This window comes from Cyprinus carpio, chromosome B9, assembly GCF_018340385.1.
Source record: "Cyprinus carpio isolate SPL01 chromosome B9, ASM1834038v1, whole genome shotgun sequence".
Lineage (NCBI taxonomy): Eukaryota > Metazoa > Chordata > Actinopteri > Cypriniformes > Cyprinidae > Cyprinus > Cyprinus carpio.
Window position 1 is genome coordinate 2,991,336 of NC_056605.1, and position 27,018 is coordinate 3,018,353.

The window sequence follows — 27,018 nt, forward strand, 5'->3', positions numbered from 1 at the left end:
TTTAAAATATTAAATATAATACATATTATTTAAATATAGCCTACTAACTAAATATTTAAATACTAATAATAAAAAACATTGTATTAGCCTATTTTATTTTAACAAATGTAAAAATAAATAAATAAATAAATAAATAAATAATGGGTTTATTAATATTCATGAATACTCACAGTATCAAAAAATCGAAATTATCCTAAAACAGGCTTAATTTGATTTATTTGTTAATTTACACGCAGCTTTAAGGTGGTAGTTTCGCCATTTATGATCATGTGGTTCTTCATTTTGAAACATTTATTTATTTATTTTATTATCTGCGTTTAAAACTACATAGGGCCTATTTGTGACATTAGCTGTGACATTATTATTTTTATTTAATTTTTTTTTTTACTTGAGTTTCTTTTAAGTGCAACGCGAAAATATATGACATTTTAAAAACACTAAACACAGAGGTAACGTTGAGGATACAGCGGTGCTGCTGTCAAATCTGACGGTGCCTCGATGAGAAAAACAACGCCGTGAGATTTCCTCCAATGGCGTTAACGAGCGGAAGCACGTGGGTAAACAGGAAGTAGTTTCGGCATTTGGCGGGTTGAGCGGAAAAGACGTGCAGAAATGGCGGGTGAGTGTGAAAAACCCTCTAAAATATCGTCTCTGTGTTTATAACTGCAGCCGCTGTGAAGCGTGTGTGTTTGTGTGATGTTAGCGCTCGAGCGGCGCTGTTTGCTGATGTCTGGGAGCAGATAGATCAGAGAAGAGACACGGTAGAGCTTTAGCTGCGGCTAATGCTAATCATCACAGATGAGCAGCACGTTTGTTTACATGGTCATGCGTTCGTTTTTAATGTCAGAAACACACAGTATCACACAGATAACACATTGTACATTAGCATGACCAGCCGGGTTGCGTCTGTATGCAGTGTATTAGTACTGTGTGTATGTGAGCTGTCAGTGTGACGAGCTTTAGATGTGTTCATGTGTGCATCTGAGATCATTAAGAGTAAACATCTGCCGAATAGAAGTAAAGAAGATACACATGTGCTAAAAGCTGCATTCATGGCTAGATAGTGATATACTTGCGTACACTTGGGACCATTGCAGATGCTGCTATTTAGCATTTTAGTACATTTTATTGTCATTGCAAGTTATACAAATGATATGATCACTGTAGCAAGTCTTAGTTGAGCAGCTCAAAGTTTAAAGCACTTGACACCTGATGATCCTGCTTTCCAGCATGATTTGAGATGTGTCAGACAGCAATGGAAGAAAATCTTATTTTCTGTGCAAAGAAGTTTCAATTTGGTTAGTGAAGTTATGTTATTTTAGGCAGTAAGATTTAAACACCACCACATTCATACTGTATTAATCCGTGAATTTGTAGTCCATCTGCAGCTGCATTATTGTATTGGATCATATTATATTACATTCATGTCTAAGTTGTGTAGCTAATGACAGAAATGACATTTTTATTTCCACTGTATCTGTTTCCCTGTGCCTTTCCTCCAGCTATGACTGACATGGAGAAGAAGCTGGCAGAGTATAAATGCGACACCAATGAAGCTGTGTGTCTGAAATTAGGTAAATCCTCACCTACAAAGAAAAATGTCTAACATTATATATAAAGATATATGTGAATCTTTTGTTGTATGATCAATTGTTTATATTCGGAATGGTTTTATCCTGCTGAATAATAGAAATCAACATGAAGTGAACCATTTTTGTTTATTTTATTATTACTAGTGCTTTAATATTACTATTATTGAAAGTTTTTGTTTGTATAATATGTGCGTTGTGTATCTTTGTGTAAACACATGCATGTATATATTTAAGAAAATTGTTATGCTCATATATTAAATATAATTATATATGAATATAAATATATACATGGAAGTGTTTTTAAATGCATACTGTATGTGTGTGTGTTTATGTATGCATAATAAATATATACAGTAGTACACACATATATTATGTAAACAAAAGCTTATTTTTGACAGCACTAATTTTTATATATTACTGGTCGCAGCTGTAAACGATTCGTCATTAAATGTTATTCCAAATCTTAAAAATGTTTGTCTCTGTCATGTTTCATGAAATATTAACTTGTTTTTGTACTGATGTCGCTTTGGTTGTGAATAGATAATAATTTGGCTCCATTTAATATGTAGTGCCCACCTTCTATTCAGTTGTCTGATGCATTTTGTCTGATGCAGTGCGGTTCCCGGAGGATCTAGATGATGAAAGCACAACGTTTCACCCCGAGTACAGTCATCAGCTGTATGGAGATGAGTATGTATCACACACCATTGCATGCTAGGCTCAAATGACATATGTTACAGTTGTGAGTGTTTTTTCCTGGCACCACTATTTTGAACCATTTCTTTGATCCTTGTGTTTTGTTTTTGCGCAGCGAAGTGGCGTTTGGCTACAAAGGGCTTCAGATCCAGCTGTACTACAGCGCAGGGAACCTGAGCACCCTGTTCAAAGTCAAGTACACGGCCAGGGTCACAGACACGTTTGACTGTGTGGAGGTACATCTCGCTCATTTGATGTCGTACACATCCGTCTCACTGACTGCGCTGACATGCACAGTTTTCATATGCATACAGTCCAGTGAAAATATGCATTTGCATCACATTCTGAACAAGATCTGCACAGGTGGAGAGCCGCATTCAGTGTCATAACAGAGAGGGATGCTGTCAGAGAGTCGGCCGACTGTAGAATCAGGCTCATCGCACTTCATACATGCACACCATGTGCCTTTCAAAACATAAGTAAGCATATAGGAGCCAGTCAATGCAGACTTTATGCAAACTCTAAATATTTCTCTATATTGAAATAGGCATGGGCCGATTACTGGTTTCAAGGTATACCGCGATTTGAAAATGTCACAGTTTCAAAACCACTAATATTTTCCATTATACCGTTCCTGCGGGATGCGCTGTTTTCCATGTCTCATCAGAGACTGAAAGAGTAGGAATCCCTCAGACTGAGTGCAGTGTAGTGAGTAACACTGACCCCTCCTCCTCCTGTTGGTGCAAGCGAGCGGTTGGTGCAAGCGAGCGGTCAGTCTCATGTGTGTAGGTTGGCCGAACGTAAGGCCCGGGTACACTTCACATTCAGTGTTCCTTTCCATCGCACGCACAGCCGCGTCCGCTTTCAAAAGTATATCACCCGCAGATGAGCGCGGACGGATGAGCTCGACACATGCGCAGTACCACGGGGTGCGCGGCTGTCCACAAGCCCTCTTGATGACAAAAATTATGTAAGGTCAAATATACTTTGACCTTTACGCGATTGGCAACCGGCCAATTTTTGCCTTATTGCAACTCTCTGTTCTGGACTTGCACAATGTAATTTATGTGAAAATATGAAGTCTGTTAACGCCCGTTAACACAGGCGAGAGACGCTGAAGACGGACGCACAGAGAAAAATACTGTAGCAGGCAGATCACTCACTGTTTATGATGCAAACTATTGGAATAAATCCTCAACATTGATTTAGGGGTTTATATGAATGTGTTTCTCAGGGGAGCTGACTGTCTTCTGAAAAGTTTACATGGTATAATTTCACAAAGCTTGTCAGAACATTCTGTTTTTGCTTCAAATTGGGTTATTATTAAATCAAATTATGTGTATGATTATTATTATATAACTAAATGATATGAAATTATATAAATTATATGTATATGAATTATATAACTAAAATTAAATAACTGTAATTACAGATTTAAATTAAATAAAGATGTCAGTCTTTATTTTTTTATTTTTAGGAAACAAATCAAAGAAAAAATAAATTAATTCTACTGTTTCTAATATTCTGTATGTTGCTCAAAAACAAATGATATTGTGTCCAGCAGGAATTATATATATATTTTTTTACCCAGTCCTTTAAAAATAACATATTTCAGAGCTGTAACGACAATAACGTGATACCGTCAAACCGTGATATTTTTGCTTAAGGTTATCATACCGTCAAAAACCATTTGCATTAAATTAAATAGTAAACCTTTTTTTTTTTGTAGTTGCCCAGGCAGAATTTCCCATTTTGATTTATTTGCACTAAAACAACTACATCTGAAATAAAAATAAACAAAAACAATATACAAATGCTAAAAAGGTAAATGACAAAAACATACAACAAAATTGTAAAGAATAAATAAAATAAAGAAACTTTATTACTAAAAATAAAATGAAAACAGAAATTCTAAATAAAAAAAATAAAAAGAATTAAAATATTCATAAAAACTATAATAGCATCTCAATGAATACTAATGAACATCAGATTACAGAATATCAGAAAATATAAAAAACATTAGGATGGGGCTCAGTTCAATCTAAATGCAGCCAAATGCAACAAAGGGGCGGGAATTAAAGAAGTCAAGCACCAGAGAAAGGTTTGTCATTTCACCAGAAGGTTGAATTAGGACATTTTGATTAAAAATTACAAGATAAAAGAAGAAAAAAAAAAACATAAATTAATAGTTTACAGACCATTAAAATGCATTTAGAAAATGGAAATTTATGCTGAAAATGAAAGCTATAATTGTGATTATTGTTGTTATTATTATTAGACCTTGCATGTAAGTATATTCTATAGGCCTATGATGCTTTGTTGCCATTGGAAGTAAGTTTAGGCTCGTTCTTTGTGGTCCTTTAGAAAAACACGTCACACCTGTCGAGTCTGGAGTGCTTGTGTCTGTGCTGCGGTAGTCAAGCGCACAAGCAGCCAAGCAAACGGCAAAACTGACATTTACATGGATTTACAATAAACATCTCTCAACGAAAAGCTCTCTTTAGGACAGTATTGGCATGGTGGGCATCTTTTATTAGCATTAGTTTTATCAGTGCAGTGGTGAGTGTGTGTTCTTGTTGTTTAAATGTGAATGACGTGATCGGTCTGCCATGTCAAGGTAAGCTCAGTACTCGTACTCCCATTCACAGAGAGCGAGTAATTTGATGAATTCAATTAAACATGAGAAACTCTGTCCAAATGGTGCACAAAACCTGTTGTGGATACATTCTAGTAGTACTTAATTAGATTTAAAATTTTGCCACAAATTCACAATGCCTCCAAACCCATATGTCTTTTTCTTGTGTCAGATAACAAAGGAGAAATGTTCTGGCTGCCCAGCATCATGTGCTTTATTTAAGCCGTCTGTCATGCTTTGTAGTAGGAACAGACCGAGCAATTCTTAGTTGTTTTAGCTCATTTTTAATGCTTGGTTTTTTTGTCTTATTTTAAGTCATGTAAGTAATCGTTGGTCCCCATATAAGTTTGCTGAGTCTCCATTTTTAAGAACCGCTGGTTTAGAGGCATGGAATATACATTTACACTTATGCATTTGGCACAAGCTTTTATCCAAAGCTACTTCATAGGTACACATTTGACATTTTATCAGTTCTTGCTCTCCTTGCGAATCGAACACATCTACTCTTTGAGCTACAGGAAAGCCCTTGTAGCATAAACAGGTTGGTTTTATAGTCCAGAGAATAATTGGAAAACACCTTTTGTGTTCCTCGGAAGAGAGTTTGTATTTGTGTTTTTTATGAGTACTGTTCACCTGTGTTGATCAGGTGTATGAGTGCTGGATATCTATTCTACTACTGCGCACACACACACACACACACACACACACATGCACGCACACACACACACTCACAGTTTATAGGCCTAACTCACACCATCCCATTCTCATTACATAAAAAACCCTTTACATAGAGCAAATGTGTTTAACAGACACACTGACCTATACTGCAGCTCATCCTGTCCACAGGATTAGAACAAGCCTGCTCGTCTGTGTGAATGATTCAGGTAGTTGAATAAAATCAGACCTAAACTTATTAATATTAGACCTAATCATATATTGTGCGGACACCACGTGACTGTGTTTAGTGGCATTTCTGAATGTCTTCCACCTTTACGCGTGGCGTGTAATTATAGCCGCTAAACCTACTTAAGGTGTTTATTGTGTGAGGATAGTTGATTTCATTATGTCTTTTATTTACAGAGCTTCACCGTTGCTCATATTGGGTTCTTTCTTCATCTTTTTAGATGAAGATGTCTTTGATTAAAAGGGTTTTTTTTCAGTGTAATTGGATTCAATGCTGCTGTTGAACCCCGTCGTATAAAGAAGACGCATTCTCGAAACTCTGAAGAGTCTTGGATGCTTAAGCGCCGTTAGTTAATACGGTAACGTCACAATGCCGTGCTTTCATTTGTGCAATTTGCCTGAGAAACTCTGTTTTTACCATTTTCTGTGCGCTCCGTTCTCGTCGTCTTGTCTCTCCGCTCCCATAACGCAGTGGGACAATAGTGAGTGTTACTGAGCTGCAGGTGCACCGATCCCCTTCTGATATTAGCTGATGTCTGAATGAGCAGGAATTAGCGGCGTGTTGCATTAGCCTTTTGTCGTGTGTTTTGTGGCCGTTGTGAATGAAGAGTCCCGCGACACAAGCGCAGCCCATCACGCTGCCAAAGGGCCCTGCTTAGCAACTTAATACAAAGTGTTCTCATGTCAGCCCTGCTGGAAATGGATACAATGCAAACATGGGTGCGCATTCTGCTGGGTAAAAAAATCTCAGAGAGGCTGGAGGAGGGGGGCGGCGCTATTGTCCGCCCCGGAGCCCGTGAATGGACAGGGCAAACTCGTTTGATTGAGTTCACTCACCAGCCTCAGAACACAGCAGCCTATTATACATGTCCGGGCTTTTATTTTTTTGTTAAGTCGAGATCAATTCATTGAATTTTATTGCCCGGTGAGAAGCTGGGACACATTACGGTGGGGGGAACTTCATCTGATATTCATGGTTTAAGATAAGTAGTAAATGTATTCAATTAAGTGGTCTTTCAGAGGAGGCACAGGAAGAGGGGGGCTGGAAACTCCTCAGCTGACATTGCTAATTGCCTAATGGCTCTCCTTTTTGTGCCACAAAAATATGTATTTTTTTTTTCTCCTTTAATTCCTTTTTGCGCCATGCCAATCACAGCTGAAGTATAGCTTAATGACAGAACAATAGGGAATTACTCTGTTAGGGCTCTTTTGTGATTATATGTAAGGCCGAGCGCCGGGGGGATAGACGCATAACTCATAAATGTGCCACTTCAGTTTATATGATTAAATTCAGCTGCTTTCACTGTATACTAGACACAGCTGAGTTAACCGCTCTCGCTCCGTGGGAGCTTGAAACGTGCTTTAGATTAAGATGAATGCATGTTACCTCTATAGAGATGCACACATTCTGTCTCGTGAGCTGATCTTTGCCTTTAAACGGGTAGTTTGGCGCAATATTCTGCCGTTTTCTAACCCTCATGCTGTTCCATGTAGCAAAAAGTGAGGAGTTTAGCAGAATGTTCAAGCCGCTTTTTTCTGTGCAATGAAATCTGAGCGTGACCAGTGGCTGTTTAGCTCCTAAAAGGACAAAAGACACTATTAAAGTAACCCAAATTCTATGTCAATCATATTTAAAATAGATGTACTTTATTCAACAAGGATGCATTAAAATTGACAGTAAAAACAATTTCTAAACAAGATTTTTATTTCAAATAAATGCTCAAAAAAGAAATCCTAATAAAATGCATCAAACACAAAACTATGAAGCAGCACTGGTTTCATTGTTAATAATCAGAAATATTTCTTTAGCAGCAAATCAGCTTATTAGAGTAATTTCTGAAGGATCATGCGTCACTGAAGACTGGAGTAATGATGCTAAAAAAATTCAGAAATAAATTACACTTTACAATATATTTACATTTACATTTAGTCATTTAGCAGACGCTTTTATCCAAAGCAACTTACAAATGAGGACAATGGAAGCAATCAAAAACAACAAAAGAGCAATGATATATAAGTGATATAAGAAGTCTCAGTTAGCTTATTCGCGGTACACGTAGCAAGGGCTTTTAAATAATATAATAAATAAAAAGAAAACAGATAGAATAGAAAAAGAATAGAGCAAGCTAGTGTTAGAGGTCTTTTTTTATAATTGTTTAATAAATGAAAAGAAAATAGATAGAATACAAAAAGATTAGAAAGGTAGTTAGATTTTTTTTTTTTTTTTTAATAGAATTAGAATAGTGAGTGCAAACGTTATAGGGTCAAATAAAGATGGAAGAGATGTGTTTTAAGCCGATTCTTGAAGATGGCTAAGGACTCAGCTGCTCAGATTGAGTTGTGCAGGTCATTCCACCAGGAGGGAACATTTAATTTAAAAGTCTGTGAAAGTGACTTTGTGCTTCTTTGGGATGAACAATAAAGCGATGTTCACTTGCAGAACGCAAGCTTCTAGAGGGCACATATATTTAAATAGAAATCGTTATTATTTTTGATAAAATAAATGCAGCCTTGGAGGGCAAAAGAAATCAGTTAATGTTAACACAGTTGTTTTCCACATATACACCTTTTTTTCTTTAAACTGAGTAAATTCAGTGTGACTTCAAATTCACAGTTTAAATATTGACTTTGCTTGGTTTCTCTTGTTTGAAGTGTAATATACTCTCTGGTCTCTTGCATAAACGCTATTCTCTCGATGCAAACGTTGGTAGTTGGTCATTTAAAGGCAGCTGGCTCGTTCTGTGTGTTTGCTCTCAGCCAGATGATGTGGAGGGCAAGATCAGAGAGATCATTCCTGCTGGGTTCTGCTGTAACACAGATGACTTCATCTCTCTCCTGGAGAAAGAGGCCAACTTCAGACCCTTCGGCAGCCTGCTGCACACCTACAAAGTTCACAGTGTGGAGGCAGGAGAGGATCTCACCTACCAGATACACAAGGTACAGTTTCCTGCAGCACGCTGAGTCACCGCTTTGACAGCTGGCAATGTCAAACTGGAATATGATCGAGTTCTCAGGCAGTTGTACCAGCTTTGGCAGTGTGGATCATGCTCAGTTTTTTTTTTGCTCACATAGACTTTGTTACCTGCAGAAAATGAAATGTTTCAGAAGCTGAATGAAAGATTATTGTATTTATAACTGTATAGCCCATCGCTTATGGTTTGCTGACTTTTACTTATCTTATTAATAAATCTTCTTGCTGCATCCTATTAGACTGACTTTTACAATGAACCATGTTATGCAAAAGTGTTGTTAGGAAATGTTGCCACTGCAACATTTGATCTGGATTTGATCTGCTCTTCGTCGTTTCAGGTGGATGTCTCGTGTCCAGGGTTCAGAGAGTACCACGAGCGCTTGCAGACGTTTCTCATGTGGTTCATCGAGACGGCCAGTTTCATCGATGTGGATGACGATCGCTGGGATTTCTTCCTCGTGTGAGTGTCTAATCCAGATCAGATTCAGTCTGTATCAGCATTGAAGTATTCTTATATTTGTCACATTTATTCATAATAAAAGAACAGTTTAGATTCAAGGGAGACTATTGAGAGCATGTGTGGCCTTCTGTTCATTACCACAGAAAAGAATTCCTCGTTTCTCACTTTGAGAATATTTGCAAAGAGTGTTTTTTGTTATTTTGTAATGCTCTTCTGTCTAAAAGGCAAGACACAAACCGTTTTAAATACAGACCCTTTCAATAATATAACCGCAAGTCTTCATATGTGAAAAATACTTAAAAGGTTGCATCATACATGCAGGGATGTCAGAACATGTTTAGAAATGCCCGTAACTCATAACCAGCTGTAAAGTCCCTCTAGAACAGTAATCCGGATCATTTAGACATCTGTACAAGTCAAATAACACATTTTTGAGTGGTTTATATGAATAAAAAAAATTGAAACAAACATCACATTTTTGTTTTGAAACCTGCTGAAATGTCTTGCCCCATAGACATCCATCGTATGTCCATTATGGTATGTGCAATGTTTGTTTATTTTTACAGTCAACTAAAATCTAAATGATTGGCTGTGGTAATGACAGCACCTCTCACACATACACATGGTGCTGTCCACTCACAGGGATAGTGTGTCTCAAAAAAAATGATTGATTTACATTAGTTATGCGCATTTACGCGTACAAGTGTTTCCCGCCACAGGTACTTTGCTACGACGTTCACGCTTGCATGAAACTACTATGGTACCTCAACGTTTCACAGACATGCCGTGAAATTAATGTTGAATTGCTTTGCTTGGCAAGAAAATCTTAAAAGCATATTCATATATGTTAAATCTTCTGGTTACATGAGCCTAAGCTCTATTCAATAAAATCCATGCAAAATATGGTTGCCAACCGTTTCGTATAATACGGAATTGTCCTGTATTTAAGGCCTCAGAGAAGCGTTCCATATGAAAGCTATACGAAACGCAGTTAGTCCCGTATTCGCAGGCATACGCCATATGACCATCTAAACCAGGGGTTCTCAACGTTTACATTCAAAGGACTGAATCTGAATTGTCATCAACATGAAAAGGTCCGAAATAATTGTTATTACAAAACTAGTTTTTAATAAACATGCTTATAACTTTATATAACAATTCAACTTTATATAGCCTATGCAATTTTCATATTCATTGTCATTAAGTCGTACTTGCATTTACTCCCAGTAACTGTTAGCTACATTAAAGCAGCCTTTTTTATACAACTAAAGGCCCAAAGAAGCAGTTCTCATGTACTTATTTCTGTTTCTGAAATAGTACTTCAGTGTAACCTATAGTCACTTCAACTTAGTAGCAAACATCTTGAATTATAACTGCAATACGCTGTTATACAGCAGTGAATTATATTACTATATTTATACCATGCAGCACAAACGTCTGTCTGTGTAACAAAATATGTGCATATTTAGGCCTGACAGTTACAGATGTTCATATTCATATGCCCAGACAGTCAGCAGTGATAGGTTTTTGGAAACGCTGTTTTGTACTCATTCATTCACTAGTCTGTTGCGGCTCAGTCAGCTGCCGGTCGGGAAAAACCTTGCTCTTTGCGGGGCAAAACTGGTGATATTAGTCTATTGAATTAAAGAGAAAGGTTTATCCAAAAGGTCACTAGTTGCTATGCGCTTTGTCTTACAAAAAAGCCAGTAAAAACTGCAACACTGGTTCGTGCCCCCTGTGTATTTGTTTTTTTTATTGGTTTTAGGGTTAAGGTTTGTGCACTTGAAATACAACGTGGAGGCAGGTCCGGATCGAATTCCCTCCCGGTCTGGATCCGGACCGGAGCCCGGGCTTTGAGAAGGGCTGATCTAGACCATACAAATAACAATTAATCATTATTTTTGCACAAATCATTGTTTGAATTGTAAAAGTAGTCAGTGGCCACTCAAGGAAGGCTTTAAGACCTCGCAGAATCCTCTGCAGCTTGTCGCTCCCACTTCACAGCGAGCAGGGCTCGCGCTCACGCTTTTAAAATAGTAACTTCTAGCATATTCCTAAACCTGGACCTCATTAATATTGAAGAACAAATTCAAGCACCAAAAGCAGCCTACACACTCTGAGTTCTCTTTAATTGAAAAAAATATTAATTTTCATTAATTCATAGGCTACATGGTTGCAATAACATTTTAGTTAAAAATTGAACTCTAAAACTGTAGACACGGGAATGACATGGTCTTGTGGTACAGAACAAATATTTTGAGCATCCCTTATTCTGGCCCTTATTTTTCTATAAAGAATCACAGTTGCCCCTTATTTTCATTTTCTGAAGATGGCAACCCTGATGCTGAAGTTAATATCAGATCATTTTAGAATACAGTATAGGATGTACAGAATATTCTCAGGTTTATGCATTCAGATACAACAAATAGAATATATGATCTCTGTCATATGGCCAAAAAAGCTTTTATGCATAGTTGTGTTTGACACATGAAACTGTAACAATGTTTCGTACAAGGTAACACGATGTAACCTCACTCTCACTTGAAATGTGTCACATTAAGTCCTTGAATTTGAGGGTACTGGACCTGGAAAGTCCTTGAAAGGTCCTTGAATTTGAAGTTAACCAAGGTGTAGGAACACTGTACTTCTAATCCATATCCATATCCAAGTCACTGGAATGGTTTGGTTACCAGCATTATTCAAAATATCTTTTGTGTTCTGCTGCAGAAAGTCATATAGTTAATGATGCCAAAATTTTTATTTTTGGGGGAACTATCCCTTGTATTGGACCCCAGATAATACTTTTAATTAGATTTGTTAGATATAAAAATGCAATATTCCATTGTTTGTCTCAGTATCCAATGTTTTTAAGTCTATGGCGTGTTAATAACATACTTTTTACATATTGTTAGTCAACGCAGACCATGCTAAGACTAATAAAGTTCTGTTTTTTAAGGACCTTTTTGTTTGCCACTTCACTTGAATGTAAAATCTGTGTCCAGAAACAAAACCAGCTGACAACCACTGACAGACAAATGCAAAATGCAAAGAGTCTCTCAGATTTTTCTCAGCGTTTGAGCAAATGTAACTTGTTGGCAAAAACTCATGACTCGTGTTGATAACTGTAATAATAATCAAGTGCTCTCACAAAGCCAGCGAGTGCTGATAAGAAGGTAGTGTCAATTAATAGTGAACAGTAACTTTCTGAACAGTTTCTCTCTCACACACACACACACACACACGTGTAAAGCGTCCGAACGGGACGTCTCTCCGGCTTTTGTGGGGCCAATTATCAGGCTGCTTTAATTATATTTTCTCCTGCATTGAGGCAAATTGTTGATCTGGCAAGAGTTTCCTTTGTGCTGTTTGTCTGGTTTCTTTGCTCTTGTGTTTCTTTCTTTCTTGAGTCAGGCCAAGAGGCTGAATTGAATGTTGTTGTCTTTTGAAACGCTGAATAATGAAGTCTCCAGCGGTAGTGAAGGGGACTCTGCCTGTGTTTTCTTTGCTTTGGCACCTATTAAAACAGACAATGGGCAAATGGACTGGAGTGATGTGAAGAGGCTAGATGCCTGCCTCTCTGCTCTAAGTTGCAGTGCACCAATTAAGTGCATAATGCATTCAGTGTCTCCAGCAGGTGCAGCGACAGGCCACTGGCCCTCTGCAGTGATGACGGGGAGGGGGTCCGGTGCATGGGAGCGTGCCTACGATTGACCTGGCCGCCTTTGTCATCTCTCTCTATCTCTCTGTCTTTCTTACAGATTCGAGAAGTACAATAAGGATGGAGAGACCCTCTACGCGACGGTTGGCTACATGACAGTGTATAATTACTACGTATACCCAGACAAAACCAGACCACGTGTCAGGTAATTACTGAGGAAGCACGTGCCCACTATCTGCTTTATTCTGCGAAAAAAAAGGAAAAGAAAATTACACATCTCTCTCTCCCTTGTCCCTAAAACTCCCAAATTACCGTCTTGTGTCTCTTGTGCGCCAGCCCCTCTCTGGGTATTATAAGACCCACGAATTCAGCATCACCCGCCCGAAAGCTGGTTTTGAAAACGAGTCTAATGTATTGATTGGCAAGACGCGCTAACGTTTCATTACGTCGGCCACTGCTGAATGAAGACGTATAACCTTTCGGAGACTGATGATATCATTGCTTACTGTATTTGAGAATATTTTTTTCCCAGTTAAAAGGAAGAGGACGGAAGGAAGTGTGGCGGTCTGTATTAGTAATTCTCAACTGGTGGGTCGCAACCCAAAAAAAAACATGCTGAATGCAAATAATGAATTGCAGCTAAGTGCATAATCGTGTGTAGAATAAACAGGCTTATCAACTTTTTAATGGCAGGACAAAACGCTTCCTTTTGTTTTGTTGTTGATGTCAAAAGTCATGCTTCCAGTCGCTCTTTCTCTTGGTAATATGGCAAATATAATGCAATATTTAGCTCTGATTTATCATATCACACTACTGCTGTTCTTTATGCATTTATCAAATTGGCATAGCCTATTAACCCTTTAAAGAAAGCTTTGTCCTATTTGATACGCCGATTTCTAAGGTCTCTAAATTATCAACATGATCGGAAATTTGCTGTCGAACAATCTCTTACATGCCTTCTGCCGTCTGATTGATAGTTTATACTTTTTTTTTTTAATCAAATAAAATTGTAAAAACATCCCCCTTCAGGTTGATTTTTGTTAATTGAGTATAATAAGATTAACTTTTATGTTGCTAGTAATATTTAAAGATGAAGACTTGCTGAACTGAAGCAGCTTAGGATTGCTTGATCTTCATTGTATTGCATTGTATGTTTTTTTGTGACGATAATAAAATATAGAGATTTTTTATTATAAATATGAGTTTTATAATTTTTATGAGATTTTTTTGGGATATATAGTGTGAATTTTATATGCATTAATATAATTTATATGCAGGTCATGTAAGTAGTGTTATATTGTTAAAAAGATTTTATTGATTTACATGACAAGCAGAATTTGATCTTTTTTGCATTGTAAATATTAGAAAGTGCACCAAAATGTGTATATTTGCTAAGTTTAGGCCTCTGAATAAAATTAAGGGTTTTTTCCTCCTTAAGTAAGACCTCCATATTCTCCTTTCCATTTTATGGGATTAACAATTTTGTTACAGCGTTTTGCCCCCACTAGATGTTGAATGTAAATGTTGATCTTTAAGCAAAACCACAGGCTTGTAGTGTCAGAGTAGATTCTGTAAAGTCAGTAGTGTAGCATGTGTCTGAAGGGTGCTGGAGGTGTAACAGGCCTCTGTGTTTGCAGAAGCATTGCTCAAAGGCTCAAGAGCTCTACCCTTAAATTGGTATTGTGCCTAAGCATCTTCTCTTCTGTCCAGCATCACTAAAGCTTTTGTACTCTGTGTGTGTGTAGCCAGACGCTGATCTTGCCACCATTCCAGGGAGAAGGGCACGGGGCTCAGCTCTTAGAGACAGTCCACCGATACTACTGCACTTCTGCTAAAGTACAGGACATCACAGGTATAAGCCCACACTGAGGCCTAGATTAAACAGTTAGGAGTCCTATTTGAGTAGTTTATTTCTGCTTTTATTGAGGATTTTACTAGTAAGTTTTATTAGTAGTAGTATTTCTCAGGAACACTATTACTATTTCTATTTCTATCTATCCATCCATCCATCCATCCATCTTCAATCAGACTATTTCTATCTATCTATCTATCTATCTATCTATCTATCTATCTATCTATCTATCTATCTATCTATCTATCTATCTATCTGTCTGTCTATCTATCTATCTACTGTATCTATCTATCTACTGTATCTATCTATCTATCTATCTATCTATCTATCTATCTATCTATCTATCTATCTATCTATCTATCTATCTATCTATCTATCTATCTATCTGTATTTCCATCCATCCATCCATCTATCCATCTATAATCAGAGTTTTTGTGTGAGTAACTGGCATTAGAGAAAAGAGTGTTTTCTTGTATGATTGGGTTAATTAGTGAATTTATATTGAATATGATTAATTCTATATTTAGATAGATCTTCAATCAGACTATTTCTATATCTATGTATCCATCCATCCATCCATCCATCCATCCATCCATCCATCCATCCATCCATCCATCCATCCATCTATAATTCATTTTCATCCATCCATCCATCCATCCATCCATCCATCCATCCATCCATCTTCAATCAGACTCTATCCATCCATCCATCAGACTATTTCTATCTATCCATCCATCCATCGGACTATTTCTATCTACCCATCCATCCATCCATCCATCTTCAATCAGACTATCCATCTATCCAGCCATCCATCCATCTATCCATCAGACTATTTTCTTCTATCCATCCATCCATTCATCCATCCATCTTCAATCAGACTATTTCCATCCCTCCATCCATCTTCAATCAGACTATGTATATCTATTTATCCATCCATCCATCCATCCATCTTCAATCAGACTATTTCTATATCCATCCACCCATCCATCTTCAATGAGACTATTTCCATCCATCCATCAGACTATTTCTATCCATCCATCCATCTTCAATCAGACTATTTCTATATCCATCCACCCATCCATCTTCAATGAGACTATTTCCATCCATCCATCAGACTATTTTTATCCATCCATCCATCTTCAATCAGACTATTTCTATATCCATCCACCCATCCATCTTCAATCAGACTATTTCCATCCATCCATCAGACTATTTTTATCCGTCCATCCATCTTCAATCAGACTATTTCTATATCCATCCATCCATCCATCTTCAATCAGACTATTTCTATATCCATCCACCCATCCATCTTCAATGAGACTATTTCCATCCATCCATCAGACTATTTTTATCCATCCATCCATCTTCAATCAGACTATTTCCATCCATCAGACTATATCTATCCATCCATCCATCTTCAATCAGACTATTTCCATCCATCCATCCACCCATCCATCCATCCAGCCATCCATCCATCTTCAATCAGACTCCATCCGTCCATCCATCCATCCATCCATCCATCAGACTATTTCCATCCCTTCATCCATCTTCAATCAGACTATTTCCATTCATCCATCCATCCATCCATCTTCAATCAGACTCTATCCGTCCATCCATCCATCCATCCATCCATCCATCCATCCATCCATCAGACTATTTCCATCCCTTCATCCATCTTCAATCAGACTATTTCCATTCATCCATCCATCCATCCATCCATCTTCAATCAGACTCTATCCGTCCATCCATCCGTCCATCCATCCATCCATCCATCCATCCATCCATCCATCCATCAGACTATTTCCATCCCTTCATCCATCTTCAATCAGACTATTTCCATTCATCCATCCATCCATCCATCTTCAATCAGACTATTTCCATTCATCCATCCATCCATCCATCCATCTTCAATCAGACTCTATCCGTCCATCCATCCGTCCATCCATCCATCCGTCCATCCATCCATCCATCCATCCATCCATCCATCCATCCATCCATCAGACTATTTCCATCCCTTCATCCATCTTCAATCAGACTATTTCCATTCATCCATCCATCCATCCATCCATCCATCTTCAATCAGACTCTATCCGTCCATCCATCCGTCCATCCATCCATCAGACTATTTCCATCCCTCCATCCATCTTTAATCAGACCATTTCCATCCATCCATCAATCCATCTTCAATCAGACTATTTCCATACATCCATACATCCATCTTCAGTCAGACTATTTCCATCCATCCATCCATCTTCAATCAGACTATTTCCATACATCCATACATCCATCTTCAATCAGACTATTTCCATCCATCCATCCATCTTCAATCAGACTATTTCCATCTATCCATCCATCTTCAATCAGACTATTTCCATCCATCCATCCATCCATCCATCCATCCTTAACTTTTACATGATTTAATGCAGCCAAAAATGACAACATGAAAGTTCTAATACAGTCAGTTATAATTTGGCTTGTTGTTTTCTTGATTTTGATCTGGCAAATCCTTTTAAAATGGTTTTATCTGAGAAAAAAAAAAAAAAGGAATTATAGCCTTGCACCATTAGAGAGTGTTCAGAAAGCCAACCTGTATTATCACACATCCATTCTAATGATATTCTCTGTGTGAAAGGGAGAGAGGGCAAAGTGTTGTGAATTTCCTCTGGTAAGGCAGTTGTTGCTTTGAGTTGCTCTGCCTTCAGTTTTGGGGAGGTGAAGGGATGTGATGTTAATTGCTGGCAGTTTGCTGCTGAAATGTGCTGGCCACATGCTGCCACTCACTCACCCCCTCAACAAAGACACGATTATTCATAGAGAGAGAGAGAGAGAGTGGGGGCGACCACACTCTACCAGATCTACCCAGCACTCACTGTCTTACTATTTCTGTTTATTTCTCTCTCTCTCTCTTTCTCTCCATGTATAGAGAAATAAATATAAAATGTATTTATTTTTTCCGTGAAATAACTTTTTATCACCCAAAGCGTGTAATTCAAGAATTATTCAAGAACACAGTCAAAATGTAGTTATTGTGATGAAGAAATAAATCAAACTTAGTGATTCTATCAATATATCTATATATATTCAGTTAAAAAAATGAATGAAATATTATTATATTTTTCTTAATGCTCTTGTGTTTACGAGGCAGTGTGTTCATTAAAATCATGATATTAGCTTGTTGCCACGTTTTTTTTTTTTTTTATATCGTCACCATCATCAGCACAGCAGCAGTATATTGTAAATATTAAATATATCGCCCAGCGCCAAACTAGGTCTTTTCTGTCTCTCTCTTCAGTCAGTGACTAACTACTAGCCAGTAGTTTTGCAAGTATTTGTTTCCCCTGATTACCAGAGTAAACATACATTTAGCTTAATTTTCACCACTGATGCATTCAGCATATGTAATCAGTGTTTTCATGAAGGTTTGTCTGGCGTCAGTGCCTCAATACTGTGTTTTACCAATTGAAAACTTTCAAGACTCTCATGAGCTGACTTTTCGTAATTGTCTGCTCTGCAGCGGAGGACCCGTCTGAAAACTATGTGAAGCTGAGAGATTTTGTGCTGGTGAAGCTGTGCTTGACTCTGCCGTCCTTCTCCAGTGAGAAACTCTCTCAGGGCTTCAGTGACGAGATGGTGTCTGAGGCCAGAGAGAAACTCAAGATCAACAAGGTAACATCTCTTGCAGGTTTAGTTGCTTATTATTTCTGTCCATTTTTATTAATTAATTTTATTAATTAGAAGAACAGGTGGGAATGAAATTGTTGTAGGAGTTAAGTCACAAACTGCATTCAAACCTGCATTGCCCACACGAGCACCACAGCTCAGTGTTATACATTGAATATATATTTTAGAGTTTTAATGATTTTAATGTTTTATTTTGCTATTAAGTTTTCTGAAGACCATCCCAGTAGGCTAGCTTCACAAGAGTGTGAACACCAAGATTATTTAAATAGCACCTGTTTTCAAACCTCATTAAATAGTTTGATTAATTGCAATGTGATGTATGTGATTATCACAAAAAGTTGTTATAGGTTGTTGCTTGATGTTTTTTTTGTATTTTTTATGTTTTTTTTGTTGATATTGTGTGCAGCACTGTTTATTTTACATGGTTATATTGGTGCATATCAGTTAAATTAATTAAATATCATTCTATGTTTATTAATTGGGAAACTGAAAGCATGTTTATATAACTGTTTATTTTTTTTACTCTGTTTTGTATTTTGAATATTTTTTCAGCTATTTTACCCAGCCCTCTTTTTGCCTTGTTTCGTTGAAGCTTCACTGTTGCTGTGAACTGTAGATAAAAAGCCAATCAATGAAATAGTTAATTCTTCAAAGAGTTTGTGCATTTATATATAGAGGTAATGACCCGGTTTTCAACTTGTAATGCCCCTAAATGTAGGAGCGAACATCCGTTTCCTCTGGGGGCCTCTGGCCATTAGCAGGTAGTGAGTAGGAGTGGGCCTAACAGTGACCCCTGTGGGACTCCTCTCTCTCGCCACTCCAGCCGCTCTTTAACTGCTCCAATTATAACCCAGCATCCCCTTTTATGCCCCACAATCCCCTCTGTTCATGTTGTTTGTGAGTGATTATCCCAGGGTGGTGCCTATGGCATGGCCAGGCAAAATGCTTGGCTCTCCATACTACCCTAGTGGGAACTGCGTGAGGTATGGTGGACCTCTCAGAGTCATGGTTACTGAAGGAGTCATGGTTACAGATTCAGAATAGCACCGGAATCCCAGGGCAAGATGCTTTTAACCCCCAAAAAAATGGGTAAGGTTGGACAAGGTTAAAGAGTCAGTCTGTAATTGCTGCTATTTGCGGTTACAAAACTGCATTATTCTCCATTGAGAGCTAGCATATGGACACAACGTACGATTTCATGTCTGATCAATTAGAAACAAATAATTTAGGGAAGTTACCTACATAACACAGTGAAGATTATTTCATCTGATTATTTATGCCTGACGTTCTTCTTTTGATTCAGGTTTTAACTTTTGCATTTGTGAATGTCATAGCTTATGCTTTATGGATAGCATCTGTGGCACACTGACAGTTTTTATGCTTTTCTAATGTAGCTGCGCTAGTTCTTAGATCTTGTATCACTCAATGCTTTCTTTATTTTCACATGAAATCATTTAAAAACCAATTCAATATTTCATGTCCATGTTTTATTTATTTGTTTGGGAAAACAGTGTAATTGAATCAATTTAAAACAGTCAGCTGGTCATTATCATAAAATAAACCCCCTCAGGGTGATAGAAGGCCCCTCAGCTTTGTATCCTTATCACCCTAACTGTGTTTATTTTGCAAAAATGTTGGGCTTCCTGAACTCTGCTCACTGGAATTACATTGGTAACACATAACCAGACTTTCAACTGAAAGTAGTTCAACTTCTAAAATACTGTAGTGACAATGTTCACAATTTGAATAAATCATTTTACTAAAGAATCCATGCAAGTGCAAGAAAATCTGAACATCACATATTCTGCTCAAGATGCCACAGATGCTGTCCCTAAACTTTATCTTGAAAAATCTAGAATATTTACAAACAAAGCTTTACAGTATGTCTCTTGTATGCTGTCTAACTTTCAGAAACATGCACGCCGTGTTTATGAAATCCTGCGTCTCCGAAACACAGACATGAGTGATGAAGAGAAAGCCAGAGAATTTCGTTTGGAGGTGAAAAAAAGACTCTATGGACCCTACAGAGTAAGTGTGTGTTTTATCTTCTCAGGTTAGCTGTAGGTCCATCCCTGTTTGTCTGCATTGACTGACTGCTTTTAAGAAGCAGAATGACTGCAATCTGATTTAGGACACGGAGTGCATTACTACAGAGCCCGCAAAGTCACCTGTAGGAGAAAAAATAAACAATCCGTGCTGACAGTTTTGCAATCCATCCCTTCAGTTTATAAACCGTACTCACAAATTCTTAAACTGTTCCCTCGGTTTAACAAATCATGCCCACAGATTAACAAACTGTACCCACAAATACATAATCCATGCGCACGCTTTCGCAATCCGTTCCCTCGGGTTTGTAAACTGTACTCATGGATTCATGCAGCAAGCTCATAGGTAGCCTACGTGTTAACAAATCTTGTTTAATTTATGATAATCTTAGCACTTGATTATTATTGTATAATAAACCTGCCATTGTGACTGACTTTGGAGTCATTTGTTCTTTTTTTTTTTTCGAAGTCGTTTTGGATAAAAGCTTTTTCTAAATGCATATGTGACCTAAATGTATAATAATAATAAAAATAATAGTTATTATTATTATTATTATTTTAATTTATAGGCTAAATAAATGAGTGCACTTTAAGACCGTAAAATGTTTGTCATAATTAATGAATGCTTTATTTTTAAATAGCCTTTTACAGTTTTGGAAATGTTTGTGTACTATTGATTCTTAACATGAAGACTTATTTTGGTGATTTTATTATACTGTGCTTTTTCAACCCAGAGATAAATGCATGCTTCACTGTTAATGTTATTATTTAATAACTAGGCCTATTATAACATTGCATTCAGTTAGAGAGCAAAGGAATGACAACATAACCGGTACATTATTTGTTTTGTATTGCTTTTTACCTCCTTCTCTCGAAACTCTGTTTTTTGTTTTTTTTTTAAATTTCAGGAAATTTTCAATTTTTTTTTTTTTTTATAAAACACAGGCAGCGGTGTCTTATCCTATTGATGATTAATATAAAATAAACTCTAAAAAGAAGACTATTTTGTGAGTGCGGATCATTGTCTCATAGGCTACTATGAAACATATTCATTCTCTGCCAGCAGAAAGCGCTTAGAGAGAGAGATAGAGGTTTCTCTGGTAAGGGCTGTACACAAAGCAGGGCTCCGCTCACTAACCCTGCTTTATCAGACATTACATGCAAAATTAAATGAAAATGACTCTTCAGAAATACAGTGATATAAAAACACCCGCACCGGATTTCGATTTTGAAACGTGCGGTGCTCATGTTTATTCAGTGAAGTCAAAGCCTTTTTGGAAAATCTATTTGTGGCGGTCAGATTTGACATTGTGACGGCTGCCACAAATAAATCAATGTATGGGAAACACTGAACTGCTACAACTCCCATGCAATGATTAGACAGTCATAAAGCACAGAGAGCGGAGCCTGAGCTTCGTGTGCTGAACATGGATTTCAAGAAACAACAAAACAAGTGAAGTCTTGCCAAAACAAACCCCGGTCGCGACTGCCAAGATCGGCCTGCTTGTGTAACGTTCTCCAAACCGCACGGCTCAAACTACAACATGTGAAATGAAGCATTTCTGGACTTCAAAGAGAGCCGCACATTTCTAGCTGTGTTTATATGTGCTGTATAAAAATGAGCAGAAACAAAACTCTTTCAGTGCTGCTGTTCTGATATTCTGCAGGCTTTGTCTGGTATAATTTATTCATTGAGTGATGTGAATAGTTTGCGCCGTTTCCTGTGTGATCCTCTCACGCGGTGTTAAGAGCGAGAGGGACCCGAGGCCTCGGTCTGGGTTTGTTTGAGGGTATAATGGCTCACACCGGGCGGCAGCCGCAGTCTCCACATCCACACCACGAGCTCTATTCACAACAAGTGTCATTATTACAGATTTGCATCTGATTTAAGCGGAGCCATTTAGCAGCGAGTACGCAGCACCCAGTCACCTGCGCACGGACGGACTCTCTCTAATCCGCTCTCTCTGCATGAAGACACGCTACAGTTGTGTATCTCAGGACTGGAGCTGTGCAGTATCACTACATTCTTTTGACCTCGATAGTCATCTTTCTGCAGGCTTGTGTATGTGTTATAGTTTAATGTCTTAAGTAGTAATCCTTAAACTCACACAACCTCTGCGCTGGTTATCAGAGAAGCAAAATATGTGCATTATCTTACTGGCAAAAATATTTAAAGAAATACACTACTGTTTAAAAGTTTGGCCTCAGTAAGATTTATTTTAGTATATATATCTATATATATATATATATATATTTATATATAAATTAAGACTTTTACTCCGCAACAGTGCATTAATAGTGATCTGAAGTGACAGTGAAGACTTTTGTGATGTTAAAAATGTGTATTTCAAAGAAATGCTGTTTTTATATTTTTTAAATAATTTACTATTCATCAGTAAATTAAAAAAAGCACACAGCACGACCATTTTCACCTGTAAAAAAAACAAACAACAAAAAAAAAAACGTTTCATTGGTGCTGTAGTAAAAAATAAAAGAGAATTATCATTTCAAATATCATTATTTTGTTCAAAGTTTGAATTTCTTCCATATTTTAAGATATTTTTCAGAATTGTTCTTTAGTGAAAGCATACTGTGGCTAGTAGCTGTCATGTCAAAAAAGCAATTTATGACATTGTTTCTACTGTGGAACTCAAAATGAGAAAAAATAGGTCATAATTCTCACACAAAACTTTCAAGTGTATCATGTCTTCAGAAGTCTTGGAATATAGTATATGACGTACTTCTAGAATTCTTTTTATGACATTTCATTGTTATTATTTTAATATGTTGTAGTTTCAGTATGTTTTCATTGTATGGAAAAGAGCAGCGTGAACATGGTGCCGAATTTCTCTTTTTGAGCTCCACAGTAGAATGAATGTCAGACTGGTTTTGGAACTTTCCAGTTCTCTGGAGGTTTTTCCATATTTCTGTTGCCAAAGATATTGTGCAGTGGTCTTTATCTTTTCATCTCATTTCATTTATATTCTAGCTCGATTAACTGTTTCTTTTCTTAATTCTCCTGGGATGTTGTGGTGATATTAGTTGATATGTTGCAGATTGTTTTGTTTTATTTTTGTTTGATGTTATATGAGGGTTAATGTGTTGTATTGTGTTGGATCTGGTGATGTCTCTTGATGGGACTGAGAAGTATGGAGGAATATTAAAGAAGTATAAACAAGTAGAAAGAGACCGAGCCAAAGAAAGAGTGAAAAACATGAGGCTGGAAAGGAAATAGAGCAGGATCTGCAGACCACATGCCTCTAGAGGTCTCTTTACTCTGAATGTGTTGCAGATTTTCCTGTCCTCACAACATCTTGTGTGTGTGTGTGTGGGGATGTAGGAGGTGATTCATTAATAATGAACTTGGTCCAACACTTGGTTCAGTACACACTTGCTTGAAGGTCTCAGAATATCAGTAAATTGTAGTTTGATTAATATTATTTATACAAGATGGATTAACATTGCAGTTTTGCTTGTTTACCTTAACTTAAGACATTAATATATCTAAAATAGGTGTTTAGACCGAGAGGATTTGAACATTGGCTGTCACACTCATTGTGTAGACCGCATACACACAGTGTGAAGGCAGACGCTTGTGGCAGGTAGACATTGTAGTTTTATTTTTACGTACAGTTTTATGTATCCACTTAGTATTAAAGTACTAGATTCATGAAAATCCTCTTAAGAAGTAAAAACGTTTAAAATCAATTCTGAGAAGTTTATAAGAATGTGCTGTTCCTAAAAAGATATTTTAATTTATTTATTTTATATCATTTTTTATTTTTTTTAAGGAATTGTCTCCTTTGTTGTTATATTAATGTGTGGTGGTTCTAATATGATGACTTTTAATAATAAAAAATGTCAATTCTTCTTAAAATCTGTCTTTAGAACAGCCCTAAGGGAAAAGATAGAACATTCTTGAAAAATGTTTTGGAAACACAAAATATTCTTAACTTTAATCTAAGAAGAAGAATGTCTTGTGAATCCTGCCCCAATAATTTTGACATCCCTAGATTTGCACACAGTGTCTCACTGAAGGAATTACACAATAGAGCTGTTCAGTCGTGATATCGTCTACTTTACCATTGCTTCTCTCTGGAATTTCCCATACGTTTTTAAAAAATAAAATAAGGTCTGTGGCAACACATTAACATTTGTGTATCATAAATTACACAGACATACCTCAAATGTAAATTTTAAAGCTTTATGTATATATATAAGGGACAACAGTGGTTGGATGATTTGCCATGCAACGTGCTTCTGTTTTAGAACAAGTATATTACGATGGAAATCAGCTGATTGACGGGTTGCTTATACTTGTTACTGCTTATGAAGCTGAGACAGAAGTATGAACAGATGGAATATTTTATATTTAGTGTATGTGTTTAAATGCTAAATATGGATGTGTTCTGTGTGTGTGTGCGCTTTCTTTTGAATTCATGTTTTGGGAGTTTTGGTTCAGTGCCAAAGCCTCTCAACAACCTTACACACTCAATTTTTGTTCACGGCTCTTTTATTTCTCCTCTCTTTCTCTCGCTGTGTTTTTATGCATGAAGTTTAGCTGTGATGTAATCAGATTTGCCCTGGGGTTTCTGTTCAGTGGCAGGTTTTGGATGGGATCGGGTGAGCTGCTTTGCATCTTATTTTCTCCTGCGCCATACTGACACCTGTGTGTTTTCTCCCAACACTTTTGCCTTGTGTGTAGAAAAACCAGCGTGAGCTGACTAAGATGCGGAAATGTTTGAGGCCAGAGGAGTTGGCGTCCCACATCAGCCAGATGGACACGAGACTGCAACACGAGGAGCTGGAGAAAAGCTACCAGGATGTGCTGGCAGAGTATCGCAGAGTCCTGGAGCGACTGGCTCAGGTCTGAACACATGGAGACTTCTGCTGGAAAGATCTGGAAAAGACTGGCCCAGACACACACACACTGTTCTATTACATTGTATCCAGTGTTAATAAGGGTTTAAACCTGACACATCTGCATTTGTTACTTGTGTGATTGACAGACGATGGGCAGTTATTCACATAATTAGAGATGAGTGCATTGGTCTACTGCGAAGATGAACTCTGAAGATTTTTGAGTTGATGTTGTTATTGGTTTTTCCATAAAACATTTTCCTTAAAATGTAAAAATGTAGATTTTGAAGCACTTCCTATGAAAAACAAATAAAATGTTTTGTATATTACTCAAATGTATCTCTGGTGATGGGTCTAAAATGAAAAAAAAAAAAACTTCTTCATTTTACTTATCAGACTGTAACCCTGCACTGTTTGATGTTACCGTGTTTAAAACTTGCATAATAATGTGTTTTGAAATACACAGCTAAAAGTTTGGGGTACGTTTTTTGGTAACACATTATTTTAAGGTGTCCTTGTTACACAGTATATGTAATGACTATTATAATAACTAATTATGCATAATTATATGCAAGTAACCCTAAGCAAAACCCTAACCATATAGTAAGTTTATATTACTCAGTACTTAAATGTATAATTACACTGTAACAAGAACACCTTAAAATAAAGTGTAACTGTGTTTTTTTTTTTTTTTAAGAAAGCAATGCTTTTATTCAGAAAAGATGCATTAAACTGATCAAAATTGACAGTAAAAATTATTTTTGTCAAGATTTATTTCAAAATAAATGCTCTTCTTTTGAACTTTCTATTCCAAGAAATTAAATTCTTATTTATTTATTGTTTTTACACTTTGTTTTCATAAGAAAAGCTTGCTGAAGGCTACTTCATTTGTGGACTCTAAACCCAATGGTTAAATTCCTGGGCGTCTCTGAAACTGCCAAGTGCACTAATGTCAAGACAGTCACTGATTTATGAGATCTGAAGATTAGCTGGCGATACACTGGATGTAATGCACAGAAGAGTTTTAGCTGATATTACTGCACAATGATACAGAATTTAAACCTCTGATCATTCACTCATTTCAAGTCAAATCAATTTGCAAGCAGAAATGTGCTGTAAAATTTGCTCCCTCCCTTTTGCAGCTAATGCATCTTCTGATTGCATTTAGCATTGAGTGCTTCACTAATGACCGTAAAGCTGAAGCCCTTCCTGTCGCCACACCGACCACTCCATGGATGAATTACCATCTCTTCCCTTTTACTCTATGCAGTTAAAAAAAATTAAGGTCTGGAGGTTAATTTTCATTTGTCATCCACTTCAAATGTGAGAAGTTCAGCACAGAACTCTTGACCATGTCAGATATTAATTATATCCTCTCATGTTCCTCTGTATCCTGAGTTCATATCAAGGCCTCTCGTCTAAATCCAAAGAGAGAGGAATAATTAATGTGGCTGGAGTATCTGGAGTGTTAAAGAGGATTTCCACTTTAAGGTGGAAAGATTTTGACAGTAGATATTGTGGTGGAACTCATAATGATGCTCCTCTTTTGGGATTTTGAGAAAGATTTGACCCAGGTAACTGCTAACCCAAGTGTTCTGAAGACCTTTGCTTTTCAGCTGGTGACAAGATTAAAAAGCAAAGTAAAATGATATACACTCTTAAAAA

The 27,018-nt window shown here is 37.1% G+C and overlaps 1 protein-coding gene across 2 annotated transcripts; it reads left to right on the forward strand.

Annotated features, from left to right (window-relative positions):
• The first annotated feature begins 494 nt into the window (after positions 1-494).
• On the forward strand, positions 495-25,682 carry LOC109075096 (histone acetyltransferase type B catalytic subunit). 2 transcript variants are annotated; one of them, XM_042730627.1, is made up of 11 exons: positions 495-619; positions 1,503-1,574; positions 2,207-2,282; positions 2,404-2,524; positions 8,584-8,763; positions 9,136-9,257; positions 13,016-13,120; positions 14,661-14,767; positions 18,282-18,433; positions 20,360-20,480; positions 25,199-25,363. In XM_042730627.1, exons 1-11 carry the CDS (start codon positions 613-615, stop codon positions 25,210-25,212), a joined length of 1,077 nt encoding a protein of 358 aa, XP_042586561.1. In that variant the 5' UTR covers positions 495-612; the 3' UTR covers positions 25,213-25,363. The 2 variants fall into 2 exon arrangements, with proteins under 2 accessions (XP_042586561.1, XP_042586560.1); XM_042730626.1 differs by having other exon boundaries at positions 496-619; positions 20,360-20,476; positions 25,199-25,682.
• The last annotated feature ends 1,336 nt before the right edge of the window (positions 25,683-27,018 follow it).

Bases quoted from the DNA above. Each gene is read 5' to 3' on its own strand.
- LOC109075096 (XM_042730626.1), top strand. The intron at 2,283-2,403 runs GTATGTATCACA...GTTTTTGCGCAG, and splicing joins CATCAGCTGTATGGAGATGA to CGAAGTGGCGTTTGGCTACA. The intron at 14,768-18,281 runs GTATAAGCCCAC...TCTGCTCTGCAG, and splicing joins TAAAGTACAGGACATCACAG to CGGAGGACCCGTCTGAAAAC.